The sequence below is a fragment of the Haliaeetus albicilla genome, chromosome 6, assembly GCF_947461875.1.
Source record: "Haliaeetus albicilla chromosome 6, bHalAlb1.1, whole genome shotgun sequence".
Classification (NCBI taxonomy): Eukaryota; Metazoa; Chordata; class Aves; order Accipitriformes; family Accipitridae; genus Haliaeetus; species Haliaeetus albicilla.
The window spans coordinates 46642862-46659244 of record NC_091488.1 but is presented as its reverse complement, the minus strand read 5'-3'; the positions used below and the strand labels follow the sequence as shown (position 1 = coordinate 46659244).

Genomic DNA, 16383 nt, shown 5'->3' with positions numbered 1-16383 from the left:
TGGGTGTGGGGGGTCTCCCTCAAAATCAGCCCTGTGGGGCTCTGGGCACCTCTGTGCTGGTGGTCCCAAAGCCTCTTTTGCCGGCACCATTCCCGGTTTTTCCTGGGAAGGCTTTACCACGCAGAGAGAGGCACTCGGGACACCCGTGCCAGAGGCAGAAGACGACCACCCGGTGCTCCCGAGACTCGCTGGGCGCTCAGAAAGCGGCACGGCTGCCCAGGTGAGATCAAACCAGCTTCCCACCACGTCCTGAAGCAAGCTGGTGCTGGGATGCTCCCTGGGGAGATGTGGGGTGCACCTCGATCCCCTGCGGGTGGAACAGATTTTTATCCCCTTTCCCCCATAGACGAGCACAAAAACGCTCTGGGGTGCAAGGTACCGCTTTTGGGGTACCCTCAGCCCGGGAGTAGCCTGACAAGGCGTCAAACGCTGTTGTGGGTTATTGCCAGCCACCACGATGTCCCGGAGCAGGGGGCTAAAAAAAAAAACAAACCAAAAAGCAGGTCGGCTCCCGCTCCTCCTGCTTGCCTTGTTCCCACGGCCCCGGCTTCTTCCTTCCTCGCGGGGCACCCACCTTCCCTGGCGAGCCCGTGCCTCGGCTCCCCTCCACTGCTCCCCCCGCGTCCCCCGGCACCCCGACTGTGATGCCATCCCCTGCCCATTCCGCCCCGCCAGGGCTGCCCTGCTGGGCCCGAGGGCGGACATGGGGAGGTTGCCCTGCCTGATGGGTGAGAGACACCAGCCCCTGGCCACTAACCGCCCTCCCGGGGCTACCTCAGGGGCTGCTGAGCACGGGGGGGGGAGGCTGGAGAGGAGGGGGCCTGGATGGAGGGGATGGAGGGACGTCCCTGTGGAGGGGCACAGCCCCCAGCGTGGTGGAGGGGACGGCTCGCAGGGGTGGGCAGAGGGGCCTACCAGGTGGGTAAGGCTGGGGTTTGGGGGGAAAAAAAAAACAAAAAATCCCCCAAACAACTATAAAAAAAAAAAAAAATCCCTCCCCCAAACCAAACCAAGCCCAAACAACTGTCACTCAACCCACAAAAAAAATCCCCCAACTTTTAATTTTTTCTTCTTTTTCTTTTTTCCTCTTTTTTCTTCTTTCTTTTTTATTTTTTCTTCTTTTTTCTTATTTTTCCTTTTCTTTTTACATTTTTTCTTTTTTCTTCTTTTTGTTTTTGAATTTTTTCTTTTTGAATTTTAATTTTTTCTTCTTTTTATTTTTTCTTTCTTTACCTTTTTCTTTGTCCTTTTTTATTTTCTTCTTATTTTCTTTTTTCTTTTTCTCTTCTTTCTTTGTCCTTTTTTATTTTCTTCTTATTTTCCTTTTTTCTCTTTTTTCTTTTTTCTCTTTTTTCTTTTTTCTCTTTTTTCTTTTTTCTCTTTTTTCTTTTTTTTCTTTTTTCTTTTTTCTTTTTTCTCTTTTTTCTCTTTTTTCTTTTTTCTCTTTTTTCTCTTTTTTCTCTTTTTTCTCTTTTTTTCTCTTTTTTTCTCTTTTTTCTCTTTTTTTTCTCTTTTTTTTCTCTTTTTTTCTCTTTTTTTTCTCTTTTTTTCTCTTCTTATTTTCTCCCTGCCTTTTCATTCTTTTCCCCCCCTTTTGCCCCAGAGCTCCCGGTTCCCCCAGGGCCCTGCAAGCAGGGGCAATGGAGGGAGACCTCAGGCCAGCTCATCCCCGTGCCCCACCAGCTTCTCCTTCACTTCCACCCGCCGCTTGCTCCCGTTAAGGAGGGTTAAGTGTTCTCTGCCTTCTCCCCCAGGGCTGCTGACCTTGCTGATGTCCTCTGCTGCCCCGCCGGTGCCTCCCGCTCCGGGCAGCCCCCTGTCAGACGGGGAGTACCAGCTCTTCTTTGCCAGCCTGCAGCCCCCCTGGAAGGCAGAACTGTCCTGCCGGCTGCGCCAGGCGCGCGGCTGCCTCAGCCCCGCCGTCCTGCAGCGGGACCAGGAGGAGAACCACGGCCGCGTCCCCGGAGGTAGGGGCATCAGGGGCGGGCATCGCTCCAGCTGGAGCCGTGCCGGCCGTTTCTCGGCCCCAAAATGCCACAGGACGGCGGGACTGGTGGCGGGATGGGTTGTTTTGGGGTCTCGAGCCCAAAGTTCGGCTTGGAGCGGGACGGTCCCGGCGCTAGAGCACCGTGGCTTTGTGCAAGGGAGTTTGGTTTTGCAGCCTCTCTGGGCACCCCTTCCAGCGCTGCCCCACTTTCCTGGAGAAAAAAGCTTTTCCTAATGGCCAGCCCTAACCTCCCACGCAGGAATTTGCCATTTTTTCCCCTCTTGCGCTGTCCGGCACCACCAAGAAGAGTTTGACTTTGTCATCTTTTAGCTTTCCTTCAGGTCCTCGCGGGCTGCCATTAACTCACCTCCCCATCTCCTCTTCACCCAGCCGAGCGAGCGCAGCTGCCCCGGCCTCTCTTCACGGGTCACGGGCTGAAAGCCGTGGCCACGTCGGTGGCCCTTCACTGAGCTCTTCACTTTCTCCGCATCTCCCTTGGTGGGGTGGCAGGGGGAAAAAAAATAGCCACAGTTTTCTGAAGCTCGCTGAAGCTCATAATCTCTTCCTAACAGTTCATCTTATGACCCGACTGGCTCCTTCCAGCTTGATCTGGGGTTTAATGCAGAAACTTGGCTCACGGGCTCTCATGGGCCTTTAAGAAAGCTTGAGCTGATAAGCTGCTTTTTTAAGTGTTTAACATTTCAGGAGCCAAGAAACATCCCAGTTCAGAAAGCGCCATAGCAACAGCACCCTTTAAATCTCTGCAGTCATACTTTCCCTGCACCCCTGCATCAGAGAATTTAAGTGGCATAATTATATCTGCGCAGCTGAAAAACTTGGGACTACTTCTGTTGTATTTTTCTTCAGAGGAAAAAAAATAGGAACAATTTTCTCATAAAAAAATATGTCTTTATATTTAGCTATGAACGTCAATGAACTGAATGATCAGCCAACTCTGCTTATTTGGACTGCAGCTTGAGGGCAACTATTTCTTGCTTGTTTCTGCAGCTGTGTCAGGGGAACGGGTCCCACCCAACATCACCAGACCCAGGGACGGGTCCTGGGCTGCTCCCTCGCTCGCGGGCACCTGCAATCCACCATGGCCTGGCACTAGGTGCCCCCAGGGGCTGTCCCCTCTTCCTCTCCCAGTGATGCCCAGTGCCCTGGCACTGCTCTCTGCCATATCCCACCACTCTCCCACTGCTGCTGCCAAGAGCAGGAGCATCTGGGAATGGCAGGAGATGGGACAGTTTTGCAGGATGCCCTCTTTGCCTTCTTCTCCTCCATCCCTCAGCCCGACAGACGCATCCGGCAGACTTTATTTGCCTCTGTGTTCCTTTTTTTCCAGTTTTGGGGCTATTTTGGCAGATGTTGCGGCCAGGCTGAGAGGCCGAGCGGACGTGGCACAGCACGTGCCCTCCCATGTTTTGCCTCTACTGTCCTCATAGACAAATGGCAGTGCTGTCTACGTCCAAATATGCACGAGCATTAATTGTGCCTCTTCAGGTGTGGTGCTGAGGAAAGCAGTTACCTTGTGTTTTAAACAAGGGAAGCCTACACGTAGCCTTTCCACACTCTTTGTTGTGGAAGATGAAAGTCAGGAGGATGCTTCCTGATGAGCATATGCAAATATCTTGGCTGCCTCCATCTTTTAGTGATGATGCAATTGTCAATTAATTGCCTGCCCCTCTCCATGCTGGGAGCTCCTGTGGATGGAGCTGGCCACAAAGCCCAAAGGGGTGCCCTCCTGACACCCAGCCGAAGCTGTAGCTGTTTGCAACAAACACATGGGCAGGAGGAGCAGAGGAAAGAGGCGAAAGATCATATTGATCAAACTAAGCAGCTAGTGCTGGGAAGGGCTCCCCTTGGCAGGAAGGTCAGAGGACTCAGAGACAGACGAGTATTTCCATAGGGGAGATGAGCTGAGAGAAAAGAGGAGACGGGGATCAGCGCTACAGGAGGCAAGCTGCTCGTCAGGCCATGCCATCGGTGTTCAGCAGGCTGTGGGAGAGCTGAGCCGTGGTGGAAATCAAGACACCAGCAAAGACAGCTCACAGGAAACTTCATCTGCGCCAAGTTTTCCTTCGCTTCCCAGATGTTGGAATGAAAATGTTCTTTTCTTCTCCCCCCACCCCAAAATGGCCCGGGAGAGCCACGCTTACGGTGGCGTTGGCAAACGGTTGGGATTCCTCCCCTGCCCAACGGCAGCAACGCTCCTTTGCAAGTAGTGGCTGCGCGATGGAGTGTAACTCTGCGGCTCCTCGTCTGCGAGCACGGGCGTTGCGCTGGCCGAGTCCCCGTCCCCCACATTCTGGACGGATTTCACAGGGCATCACCAAAGGACAGGGTGGGGAACTGGTGTGTTCCCTATAAGTTGGGCATTTTTCTGGGCTGGGATCCTGGTAGATATCTGAAATTCTGCTTTTGCTGGTGAATCCACATGCTCAGCACAAGAGAAGCGCGTACAGCGTAAAAGAAGGTGTACAAGCAACTAACAGGAGAGCAGTGCGATTTCACTGCTAACCCCCTCCATCTCAGCCAGCACTTGACCCATCTGGTGTGCGCAAAGAGCTGGCTGTGCTAGCTGGGCCAGGCACTCACAGAGCAGAGGGAGCATGAGATTACACCTCTCCCCAAATCTCCCAGGGTTTTTGGCTTCCCTGCATGGCTTTGGCTATCCTGCGATCACTGCAGGAGGAGCTGCAGCTTTTGAGCCAGTAGTGTCAGCAGCGCTGGTCAGGACTATGGTGCACGTGTGTGTGGGCACAGGCTTTGCCAGCAGCATCTCAGCCCTGTGGACTTTCCTCCATCCCCTGCACAGCTGGAATCAGTGTCAAACTATTTTGCCCTGAAGAGGTTGTCCCCTCTGGTGTTCCCAGGTCCAGTCTGGTCATCTTTTTAACCCACCATGTCACTTTTTTTTTTTTTAAACCCTTCAAGGACTAATAACAGAGTCCTCATCAGATCCTAGAAACCAGAAGTTTGAGTCTCTAAAAGGGAAGATAACTGTGTGAAAAAGGGCAGAAGAATGAACTGAAACCCTGGGTGGTTTGGAGGGAAAGTACACGTGGCGCCTGAGATCGGGAGCTGTAACAGCACAAGGCTGTGATCTCCTCCTGGGGACAGACAGCTTTGACTTTCCCTTCAACCACAAGCCGCTCTGAAAACAGCCATCGGAGAGGTCCCCGACTCTTGTTGCACCTGGGCCAAGGGGGCAGATGCCAAAACTTGCGGCCTGGCCCCATCTTGCGTCTTTCCCTCACCCCTCTCCAGGGCCAGTCTGCTCTGACTTCCCAGAGGCACCGTGGTTTCAGACCTTCTGCCAGTTCGCCCAGTACCGCTGCTTCAAACGCCAGTTCTACGCCAAGGTGGGGAGCAGGATTTGGGACAGGGAGGGGGGAAGTATCTCTTGGGAGATGGAGGCAGTGAGGAGGAAGGGAAGGTAACACAGTGGGACTCATGTTTCTCCCTCTCTCCTCTGCTCAGCGAATCCCGTGTCCGAGTTCATCTCCTCCGAAAAACCTTCTCCTCCCGACGGAGCAGCCCCACGTTGTGGTCTTCTGGACAAGGGGCAAAAGCCCCCCTATGGAAGAAGGTACGGCTGCACCGAGCTGCGCTGGGTGCCCCTGCTTGCCTGCTGATCTCCCGTAGCTACTCGTCCCCCCCCCAGCAGCTTTCTGGCTGGCCTCAGCCCCCCCGTCCCACTCTCTCCCCAGCTCCGGGGCAGGCTTCTCTCTTGCCCGCCGATGCCCTGCTGCGCGCCAACGTGGATGCTCTCCTGAAGTACTCCTACGCACTGTCGGGTCAGAAACCGGTGCCGAAGAATCTCCCCCTGCCCACCCCGGGGGTGCCGAGACCCCCGCAGGGCAGGGGGCTGCCTGTGCTCCCACCGACCCTGCCGGTGCCGGCTGTCCCTGCCTCCTCTCCTCCCAGGCTGGGATTCCCTGCCCAGGAGGAGCAAACCTGGGAGCAACGCCTGCGGAACAGCGTCTGGCAGCTGATCCGCTTGGCCCTCTCCTTGGAGACGTCCTTGGGCACCGAGGGCTCTTCTCCAGACTCCAGCAGCAAGTCAGACCCAGGGAGCACGTCAGGGAGCACCGAGGAGGGGGTGCAGGATACGGCCCCCCCCGGCAGGTGAGGGGAAGACCGGTGCGGGGCTGTCCTCACGCGCACCGGCTGGTAGCCCCGTGGCATCCGTGTCCCTGCCCCGAGCAGCTGGCGAGTGCAGGGAGGCTTTCTGGAGCAAGCCGTCCCATACGGAGCAGGAATGTACCTGGGGAGCCCCTCAGACACCCCCTGGCCCAGCACAGAGAGAGCAGGGAGAGTGTCACCCAGCACCGCTGGCGCCTGACGATGTTACTGTCCCTGTGTCCTGAGCAAAGTGCATTTAGGCTGGGCTTTAGCCATAGGCAGGGCTTTATCCCACGCACGTGTATCCCCACGCTGTGGCCATCTGCAGTGTGCCGTCACCGCTCCGCTCATCCTCCTCCCAACTCGTGTCTCCCAGGAATCTGGATGACCTGCAGAAATACCTTCCTTCGGAACACAGGTCCTTGGGACGCTGGAGTAAATGCGTGTCCCGCCGTGCTCCTCTCCTCTCTGCATGCAATGTGAAGCAGACGGTTCCTAAAATAGTCTGACCTGAGGAGCACTCCGAGGAGTGCTCCAATCTCACCCAGGTAGAGCAAAAGCAGCCCTGGGCTAGGAAACAGAGCCGGGAACGCAGAGCCTTGCTCCTGGCTGTGCTGGACCACTCCGTCTCCTCGAGCACGTGCACCTCTCTGCACTCCGGATCCGTGCGTTGCTCTTCCCAGGGGGTTGCTGGTTCCCCGTTCTGGCTTTGAAAGCAGCTGCGTGCCTGTTCAGCACAGGGCCCTGCGACAGTCCGGCTTGCTGCAATCCTTTTACACGCCTGCCTTAGTTCCTCTGGCCTAGGGATGCTTTAGGGGCTTGTCGAGCATCTTGAGCTCTTCTCAGCTGATCTGCCAGGATCCATTCACCTCTGTCCTCAGGCAGCTGGGGTTGGTGAGCCCAAACAGAATTAGGCCTGCAAAAGGATGGTATGTTTTCACTCAAATCTACTTTTTGATCCTTTAGGACTTTGTGACTGGGGACCGCTTGCTTTGACTGAGGTGCGAAGATTGTTTTGCTTGCCAAGAGCCAAAAATATGCTGTCTAGCTGTGGTTTTCATGGAGAAGTCATTTTGGCTTTGCTCTGTTGCTGGCTAGTGCTGTTCTTGTAAGCACACAGGTTTTGTGCATGATTGCACATCTGTGGTTTCTATCAAAAACGCTGCGTACTATACAGTCGAGCCAGAGATCCCACTTCTGCATGTAAAAATGAATTGCATCATGTTGTTAAAAGCTATAACTGTTCTCTTGCAAGGCTGTAACTTATGTCATCCTCCTTCCTAATATTGTAGGAGGCTTTTACTGCCTGGCAAATTTTTTCCTGGTGCATGTACTCTAAGGCAAAATTTTGTTTCATTGAGGATCTATTCGTTTTCCCTGCCTCTGAAATTGAGCCTTGCTCTGATTTAGTTATATTGGGATTATTGAGGGACTGCTGTGATTGCAGATGACACTCGCTATTCTGCTGCAGAGTTTCTCAAAGACACTAATGCTGACTCTGTGCCTGTAACCTGGCAGCCGAGCCCCATCAATCATGCTAAGCAAAGCTTAAACTCAAGTGAGGATAAAAAGGCGAGATAGACCGCGCCTGTCAGCTTTGCTGCTCGCCACATCCCGCCTCCTCTCCAAGGGACTTCAGAACATGAGGGGCAAAATGCTCTGAGGCATTTCCATTCCAGCAAGAGGAGCAGTGCTGGGTGGCACTGGTCGGTGTGCACAGGTACCGTTCAGCGTCTGGTTTAACACAAGGTGCGCGCGGTCGTGACGGGCACGGAATCCAGGGCTGCGTGTCTTCCCTAGGTCTTACGTCCAGCAGGACATCCGTCCCTTCTCGCTCACCCCTGCTTGTGGCAGCTCTACCAGCTTCCATAGTACCTGACGAAGCTAGCTGTGACCTTTAGAGAGAGACAGGACAAAGGCAGTAATATAACAAGGTGAAGAATTTGCAGCACGCTTTTGTGGTATTTCTGCTAGCAGTGAATCATTATGGGGGGGGAAAATGTCTCTTATTGCACTTATTTTCAATTTTTAGTCCTTATTGTGCTTTCTGCCCCACAATTAAAGAGCCATTTATTTCCCAGTGTTTCTTCTTAAGTTACCTATATACCACGATTCAGTCTCGCAATATGCTAAAGAGAACTCTGTAGCTCTTACATTATAAAGCCTGCACAACTCTCATTTTCTGCGGCAATTTTCGGTGTCCCTTTAAAACATCCACACACTCCAGCTCTGCGTGCACCATTCAGCGATGGGTTTCAGCAGTTGGGTACACAGAAGGAGGTCAGCCTCCCTTCCCTTCCCTGCTCTTCTGTTTGCACACGAGAATTGCATTTGCCCTTTTTCCCAGGGCTTCCCGCTGTTGCGTCGTTTGTCCGCTATGACCCCTACACCCCTTTCGGCGTCACGGCTATCCTGGATACAGATCCCATCCCGTCGCTATTCACGCGTGGATGCTCGTGGTTCACACGAGCCCAGCTTCCCAGCAAGGCTGAGCCGAGCCCTCCCAGCGGCTGCACCCTCCTCCTCCTCCTGCTTTACTCCTCCAAACGGTCCTCGTAGTGCTTACGTCCTTCATCACCGGCAGCTTTAATTTTAAGATCAGGCCCTTTGTTAAAAATGCTGTCCCCAGAAAAAAAAAAAAAACAAAAACCTCTTTTTGAATTCTCCCTACCCCTTCGTAATTACCTTTTTTACCCTGTGTCTGGTGGTGAGGGATGGGACTCGCTCCCCTGACATTTCTTAGCTGGTTTCAGGAACTAGCTGTCACTTGGGGATTATGTAGAGGTATCTTTTGGACTTTCAGTGAGGCCAGGACCCAATTTAGTGTCTCCATGTCACTACCATGCGCAGCTAGCTGTGAAAGGGGGGCCGTGACAAGGCGGGTTGTCTTCTTGCCACCAGGCTAGAAGTTCACACGCTCCCAGACTTTTGGGACTCTCAAAGCAGGAGTCTTTCAGTGTCCCGGGGGGGGCAGAGGTAAAAGGCTGCAATATCATGCGGGTCAGCAGGAGAGATATATTTACAAAATACAGTTTTTTGCACCGTCTGTGCGCCCCGAGCCCTTGGGCAGGTGTTAGGTTCTCGTTCTCCCAATAGCTCCTGCCTTGGGTTACCCGCTGGGTTTGATCTGTCCAGGCACCGAGCCAGCCTGCCTGCCTTCTTGGCATGCTGTCCTGGTTTCGGCTGGGATAGAGTTAATTTTCTTCTTAGTAGCTGGCACAGTGTGTTTTGGATTTAGTGTGAGAATAATGTTGGTAACACACTGGTATTTTTGTTGCTAAGTAGCGCTTACCTAAGTTAAGGATTTTTCAGTTCCCCATGCTCTGCCAAGAAGCAGGTGTACAAGCAACTGGGAGGGAGCATGGCCAGCACAGCTGACCCGAACTAGCCAAAGGGATATTCCATGCCATAGAACGTCATGCTCGGTATATAAACTGGGGGGAGTTGGCTGGGAGGGGCGGATCGCTGCTTGGGCATCGGTCAGTGGGTGGTGAGCAATTGCATTGTGCATCACTTGTCTTTTCTTGGGGTTTATTTCTATCTCTTTTTTTTTTTGTTGTTATATTCCTTTTCATTACTATTATTATTATATTTTTTATTATTATTGCTATATTTTATTTTACTTTTTAGTTATTAAACCTTTCTTATCTTAATCCGGGGGGGGGGGGGGCTTCTGATTCGCTCCCCCATCCCACTGTGGGGGGGGAGTGAGCGAGTGGCTGCGTGGTGCTTAGCTGCTGGGCTGAGATCACTTGTTCTTTCTGAAGCTGTTAAGAGTGGCTTTTCCCTTAGTGGTTTTAGTTTCCTGTGGCAACCCCCCTAAATCAGAAGTTACAAAGTGCTGGAGAGCTGCTGTTTGCTCCTTATCTTCCTTTCTGCCTGCCTCAGGTATTCACTCCACCTCACACAGCCAGCCAATATCTGGGAGGTTCAGCAGCTGAAAGTTAATGGCCCAAATCCTCGTCATTACGTCGAGGGAGAGGTGGATGTTGTTAACCAGCACGCCTCAGAGACACCACTGGAGTAGGCTCTATGTGTGTCGCTCCATGGCTTGAGATGAAAGAGCAAGATAGGCTTTTATCTGAAGTTTTCTCCTTTTGCCTTTGAGCAATTACTGATCTTGGCCCACAGATTCTTCTTAATTATATTTTTTCACATTCCCTTTGAAACATTGCCTCCCAGTACCTGTTAGGCTTTTTCCAGGGCAGCAGTTAGGACATTAATGTGCAGAGGGAGGGATTTGCACTAGGAAATCGCTTTAGACAGACCCATCACTTTCCCTGGTGCACAGTGAAACTTCTGCACGCCCACAGACAGCTCAGCAGCGTGTCAACGAGTGCAGGGGCCCAGCACCAGTCTGTACCATTTGCCTGTAACACCTCCGTGATGGGACACAAGCCCAAGCACTGCCCTAAGGCAGCAGCAGTGGGAGAGTGGCTGGATGCACCCAAGAGCGGTGCCAGGAGGCTGGGAATCACTGGGAGAGGAACCAGGGACACGGCGTGCTGGATTGCAAGTGCCCGCAAGCGAGGGAGCAGCCCAGGACCCATCCCTGGGTCTGGGGGTGCAGGATGGGACCCGTTCCCCTGACACTTCCCAGCTGCTTTCAGGATCTCGCTGTCCCTTGGGGATGATGTAAGTATATCTTACCCAGAGGTGGTAAACCAAGTCATAAATTTGCAGCTGTGAGGCCAGAAAGCCTCACAGCAGAGATGGAGAGCCGAGATAGAGGAGGAAATGAATGTGGCAGAGAGCACAACAGAATTTCTCGGTACCCTCAGGCTGATGGCACAACCGGTGGTTTCCTGGGTGAGTGAGCGGATGTCAGGGACACGGTTCGTGCGCATCCGCACACACGGCCGACAGCAAAGCGTTGGTAGGGATGCGAGGTTTTTTTGATCCGCATAACCCGATCGTATCTAACGTGGTCTGTAATTCTGAAGTTTGTGGTGCAGCAGAGGCTCCTGCCCACATCTGACTTCGTGTCTGTTCGGAACAAGTAGGTCATTAACACTCAGCAGATGTTTTATTGCTACTTATGAAAGTACTCTTTTTAGAAAAGTTCCCTTTTACTGCCTTTTTTGCCTGTAATCCTCTATTTGCATCTTGTTCAGGCTGCACTTGTTGGACCAGTACATGTGTTGAAGAAAGCAAAGGCTGTTAAACCCATTTATTAGCAGTTGCTTTCTAAACCTCAGGTTGTTATTTATTTGCTATTTTTAAAAAAGTACAGCAAGCTGGACAGTTTTCTTCTTTTTTCTACCTCAGTGATGAAAACACCAGAGCTATTCATATCATTTTTAATTACTGTTAATGTGCCTCTCACTTTACTGGCTTGATCATCCTGGTGTGATGAAGAAGCAATCAAATCACAATGTGCCACTGGAATAACAAGCAAGTAGTGGAACACTAGCCAATAATGACATATCTGTGGATACATTTTTTCAGATAAGTTTGGAGAATAATATCAGGGTCATTAATTGAAATCTGTGAGTCCCATCAAGGTGACCCAGCCAGTTTACCAACTCTTGAAGGCAAAGATCCAACTGTGCCTAGGCAGTCAAACATCTGAGTGGTGACAAGAACTCCCTTCGGCTGTCACAGATTTGTCAGCAAAGTGGACCGAACACTTGTTCTCCGGGGCTAGAACTGCTTGAGAGAGAAATCGTCCGTGTTAGGTAATCCCCACACAAAAAGCAATCCTTTACGGAAGAGAAATGCTAGGTGTGCCTTGGGGGCTGTCACGGGTTCTTCTCTCAGCGGTGTCCAGCTCCCAGTCACAGAAAAATGCTAGAGGGTTGAATCAAACAACCTTAGAGAAGATTTTCGAGTGGGATGAGCACAGACTTTTTGCTCTAAATTTAAAATTTCCTGTTCTTGGTATCCTAAATGGTCTGAATGTTTACAGAGGAAACAAACAAAAAAAACAAATAAAAAGGATTATGTGGAGCCATGGGATGGAAGAGTGGACATGAGGGTTCTTACAGCTTCTGGAAGTGCTTTCTGCAGGGTAGGTGGGCTTTGTTTCTGTTCTTTTTACTGGCACATTTTAATTCTTTCCAGTTTTGCCTGAAAGAGTTGGTGTCTGTCACTGCTGTCCTCAGTTCACATTCTTTTGTCTTCTCTGAACTTGGACCTTCCCTCCATGAACCTCTAACCAGGTTGGTGACACTGTGGTGCATTGCAGTAAGAGACCCACAGGCTTGCAATACATAGATTTCCAGGTTTTCAGCTGTCCTCAGTTTTTCAGTGGATGTGGTTATGTGCTGTGGGTCGGCACCACAGTAATTTGTTCAGACGTCTGCACTCGCAGAATATGATTTGCAGCCTGTCCACAGCGCAGTACAGGCAGTGTGGTGAAGGAACATCTTTGCTTGCCCTGATGCAGGCTAGAGCAGCATCTGCTGCGCTGTGATAAGACAAGTTTGACTGTAATGCCTTTAAAAAAAAATCTAGTACTCATATTTTCTGTGACTAAGGTTTCCCAGGTTCTCTTGCAGTATCTAAGCGAGAGAGATACCTTCAGAGATCTTGACATGCTCATTTGCTGCTGGTTAGTGTGAACTGTTTGGGTACAGGATCACTTGTGTCTGACCTGCTGCAAGCTCCTTCATCCATGGGCCCAGGCATCTATTAAGGAGGTGCACAAAACTTTCTATCAGCAGCCCTAACGCTCACCCATGTTGTCCTACGTGAGCGCACATCCAAACCCAGTGCCAATGCCAAGCATCCGCATGATCCTGTACATACGGCGGGTGTATGATTCTCACGCGTCCACAGATCTGTGAACACCAAACATTCCTTACAGCTTGATTTCTTCGCACACCGTGTAATCACAAGAGTGGGGAGGTTGATCTCTTTTAGCCTTCAGGCCTGGCAATTGCTCCAATGACTCACCCTGGCTTTCCTGCTCAGCACGGGACGGGAAGCCATGCCTGGTGAGCCCGGAGGGAAAAACGCTATTGTGTGGCTGAGCTACAAACCCTTCTCCTGAGAGAAATCTGGGATAACTTTTTGGAGTCTCCAAGCTGAGGAGAAACCACCCCATCGGCTGCTCCCATGCTAAATACCCTTCGTGTCAGGAACATGTAGATAATTTCTGGTTTGAATGGATCTCACCCCAAATTCTAGTCACCAAAAGCCTGCTGACGAAGAGAGACTTCCAGCTGATCCTCACCTTGGTAAAAATACTGGCGGACTGAGCGGCCACCCACTGTGTCTTTGCTCAGCTAAGTAAAGCTTTTTTAGCTTCTCGCTCTAGGTGGAAGTTTTCCAGGCCTTAAGAAATCTCATCTTCATGAACTTCCTTCTGGTTCTCCACCTCTTTTTTACCTTTTTAATGCTAATCTGAAGGTCTCCAAGAAGTTTCAGCTACTCTTAGGAAAAGTCCATACCGGTTAGCCCATGCGTGGATTTTAAGAGCATTTTAACATAAGCAATTGCTGCTCTTATCTTCTTCTTAATTTCTACCGGATCAAAGTTTGTTTATTTATCACGGGTTTTGTTTCCAGACACGGAAGACAAATATTTAATGAGCATTTTTACCTCTTCTGCATCATTGCTGATAATTGCCACCATCCCTGTCTAATAACAGTTCTGTACCACGTCTACAATTTCTACTGTTCCTAAGAGATGCAAAATATTCTTATTGTCCTTACCCCGCTGTCCTTAAATTTTCTACCTCTAGCTCCCCGTGCCGGTTTGGATGAACAGTTAACTCATTGTTACCGATTTTTTCCCCTTTCTGTCAAATACATTGGCTCAAGCAGGAGGGAGGTTTCATAAGTTACATGCTCCAGACCCAAACGGGGCTGCCCCATGGTCCACACTCAGCAGACCTCTAACAAACATCTCCTTGCTGTGCACTCAGATGGACAAAACTAGGCAGCAGCAGCTGCTGCAGGGCCCCTGGGACCATTCCTCACGCTGTGCTCCTCGTCCAGTCCCTCTCACGTGCTCCTGAATGCACGCACAACCCGTAGCCTCCATGTTACACCGGCACGTACAGACTCTGCAGATGCCCCCGTTCCTCCGTGCAGTTTGGCCAAGAGTCCAAGGTCTCTTTGGGAAGGGGTTTTTTTTGCTATGCTTTGGGGTTGTTTTTGCCCCTTTCAGTTTTTAACTAAAGGTCTATCTCCAGCTTGTGACAAGAGATGAGACTTGACTTTCTCTGTCCCTTTCTTTGCCAGCCTTTTAGCCCTGAAGAAGGACGAGGCAGTGATAATCCTGTGCTACGCAATACTGGAGGGAAACTGCCTCTCGTCGGTGGTCACCCAGGCCTGGAAGGAGGTGGAAGAAAGAGTCCTTGGGTTCGGAGATTCGGTAAAGACGCCGGCGCCCACCTTTGATCCCCAGTGTGTGCAGGGCTCCCTGCAGTGCTGACCACAATGCTCCAGCGGCCAGAGCTCGTCAGCGCTGTCCTTTCGGGTGCTCCCTCCCAGGAGAAGCTGACCTGGGTGACCAGGGAGGCAAGCTCCAAGCCAGGGATATGGGAGCTCCTCGGTCTCCTTCTTCGCCCCTGACGTCCCCGCTGCATCCACCCCAGGTGTGCGACAGCCTTGGGCGGCATCACGCAGACCTGTGCCCTGACTGCGCTTTCTGCTCGCTCAAGAGGGAGCAGTGTCTGAACATCAGAAACCTGAACCGCGTTCACTGCCGGACAGGCAGCTTCACCGCCTACATCAACCCCCAGATCTCAGCCCAGCACCGGGCTGCGGGCAACGAGGTACCGAGGAGGAGGATGGACTGGGTGGTGGGGAAAGGGAGGAAGAAGCACGGCTCTCTTTATCCCAACCCTTTGCAGACCAGCTCCCCAGAGACCTCGGGGTACTATGGCATGGAGGTTTTCAGAGGGCTGAGGATGGAGTACTGGTGCAGCCGGATTGCCACCCACGGCTGTGAGGACCCTCGTGTGACCCTCTGGCTGGAGGCAGAGTACGCTGCCTTCCAGGATGGAGATGCCCCAAGCCAGGTGGGTGCCCAGTGGATGCTCCCACCCCTCCTTCTCCTTTCCTTTCTCCGGCCTTCATTCCCGTCTCCACAGATATGCGACTCAGACAGACTTCAGCACCCCAACTACTGCGTGTTCAAGAGCCACCAGTGTCTCCAGCAGAGCCTCTACAACCAGAGGGTGAGGAGCAGCCCGCACTGCCCTTTACACAGCCTTCTCCTGCGTGGCTGGTTGCTCCACAGCCAGCCCCGAGTCCCTGCAGGACTCGCTGGCCCACTGCTTTTCCCTCCGGTAGGACAGAATTGGATGTGGTTTATGGGGGGCAGGGTGGGGAGGTGACAAATAGTGACCCAAGCACAGCTGGCATGTAATTGAGGCGGTGGGATTTGTAAGAGATGGCAGCGGAGACAGCCACTAACATTGAGGCAGAGGAGCTGCGGGGAGCCTCTCGCCCGTCGGGGTATCCCTGTATATCCCTGCATCCACTGGGTGGTAACAGAAACCAAAAACACCAGAGCAGGACAGAGGACTAGCACGTGTCTTAGGAAACACACAGGTCAGCTATCATCCTCTCCCTCCCACTTCACAGCAGGTTCTCCCCTCTTCCTTCTGGTGCCCCATCATCCCAGCCTCCAGATGCCGGCCGTCATGGGAGTCCTCCGTCCTCGGGGGGGAAGGATGGGCAGCGGTATCAGTCCTGTGAACTCAGTCTCCCCTTGTAGGTGTCTCGCCGCGGCTGCCACAGAAAGGAGACGTACCGGGTGCTGAGTGAGGAGGAGGGAGAGGAGGAGGTGCGGCTCTGGCGTCAGAGGTTCCTCAGCCTCACCAAGGGGTGATGCACGGTACCAGGCGGATGCGCGGGAAGCACAGGGCTCCCAAGCAGGCTCTCTGGGGCTGTGGTGGGGCAGAGAACCTGGATAGACTTGGACAGCTCTTCCCAGACCCCTTGCTGGCCAGCCAGCTCATCGTGGCCAGATCTCACCTTCCGAGCACCCGCTCTGCACTGGCGGCAGCGTGAGGGGAGCCTGGCTCAACAGCATTTCACTGTGGCACCTGCTGGAACTCCTCCTGAAAACATTTTCTGCAGCCAAAGGAGCAGCTGAACACCAGAGAAAGCATCAGCCCTGGGAATCTGGATTTAGAGCCACTGGCCCAAGCGTCCTTGTCTGAAATTCCCAGCCATCTTCTCGCCCTTCTGTAGTTCTCCCAAGGATGAGTCTTAATGTATAAAGAGGCCATTCGGCCCACAAAGCTGATTTGCTCCCTTCTCTCTGATGCCGTCGTTCCATTAGACCCCTCAGTAACCCCCCTCGTG

At 52.2% G+C, this 16383-nt stretch overlaps 1 protein-coding gene across 1 annotated transcript; it reads left to right on the top strand.

Annotated features, from left to right (window-relative positions):
* Positions 1 to 703: 703 nt before the first annotated feature.
* Positions 704 to 16173, top strand: ACRBP (acrosin binding protein). Its single transcript, XM_069784735.1, has 10 exons — positions 704 to 728; positions 1755 to 1967; positions 5261 to 5355; positions 5474 to 5582; positions 5704 to 6121; positions 14308 to 14440; positions 14664 to 14843; positions 14922 to 15089; positions 15162 to 15248; positions 15791 to 16173. The coding sequence occupies exons 1-10, from the start codon at positions 704 to 706 to the stop codon at positions 15902 to 15904; spliced, it is 1542 nt and encodes a 513-aa protein (XP_069640836.1). The 3' UTR covers positions 15905 to 16173.
* Positions 16174 to 16383: the final 210 nt, after the last annotated feature.

Bases quoted from the DNA above. Each gene is read 5' to 3' on its own strand.
- ACRBP (XM_069784735.1), top strand. From the start codon at position 704: ATGGGGAGGTTGCCCTGCCTGATGG. The intron at 14,441-14,663 runs GTAAAGACGCCG...CATCCACCCCAG, and splicing joins TCCTTGGGTTCGGAGATTCG to GTGTGCGACAGCCTTGGGCG. The intron at 15,249-15,790 runs GTGAGGAGCAGC...CTCCCCTTGTAG, and splicing joins AGAGCCTCTACAACCAGAGG to GTGTCTCGCCGCGGCTGCCA.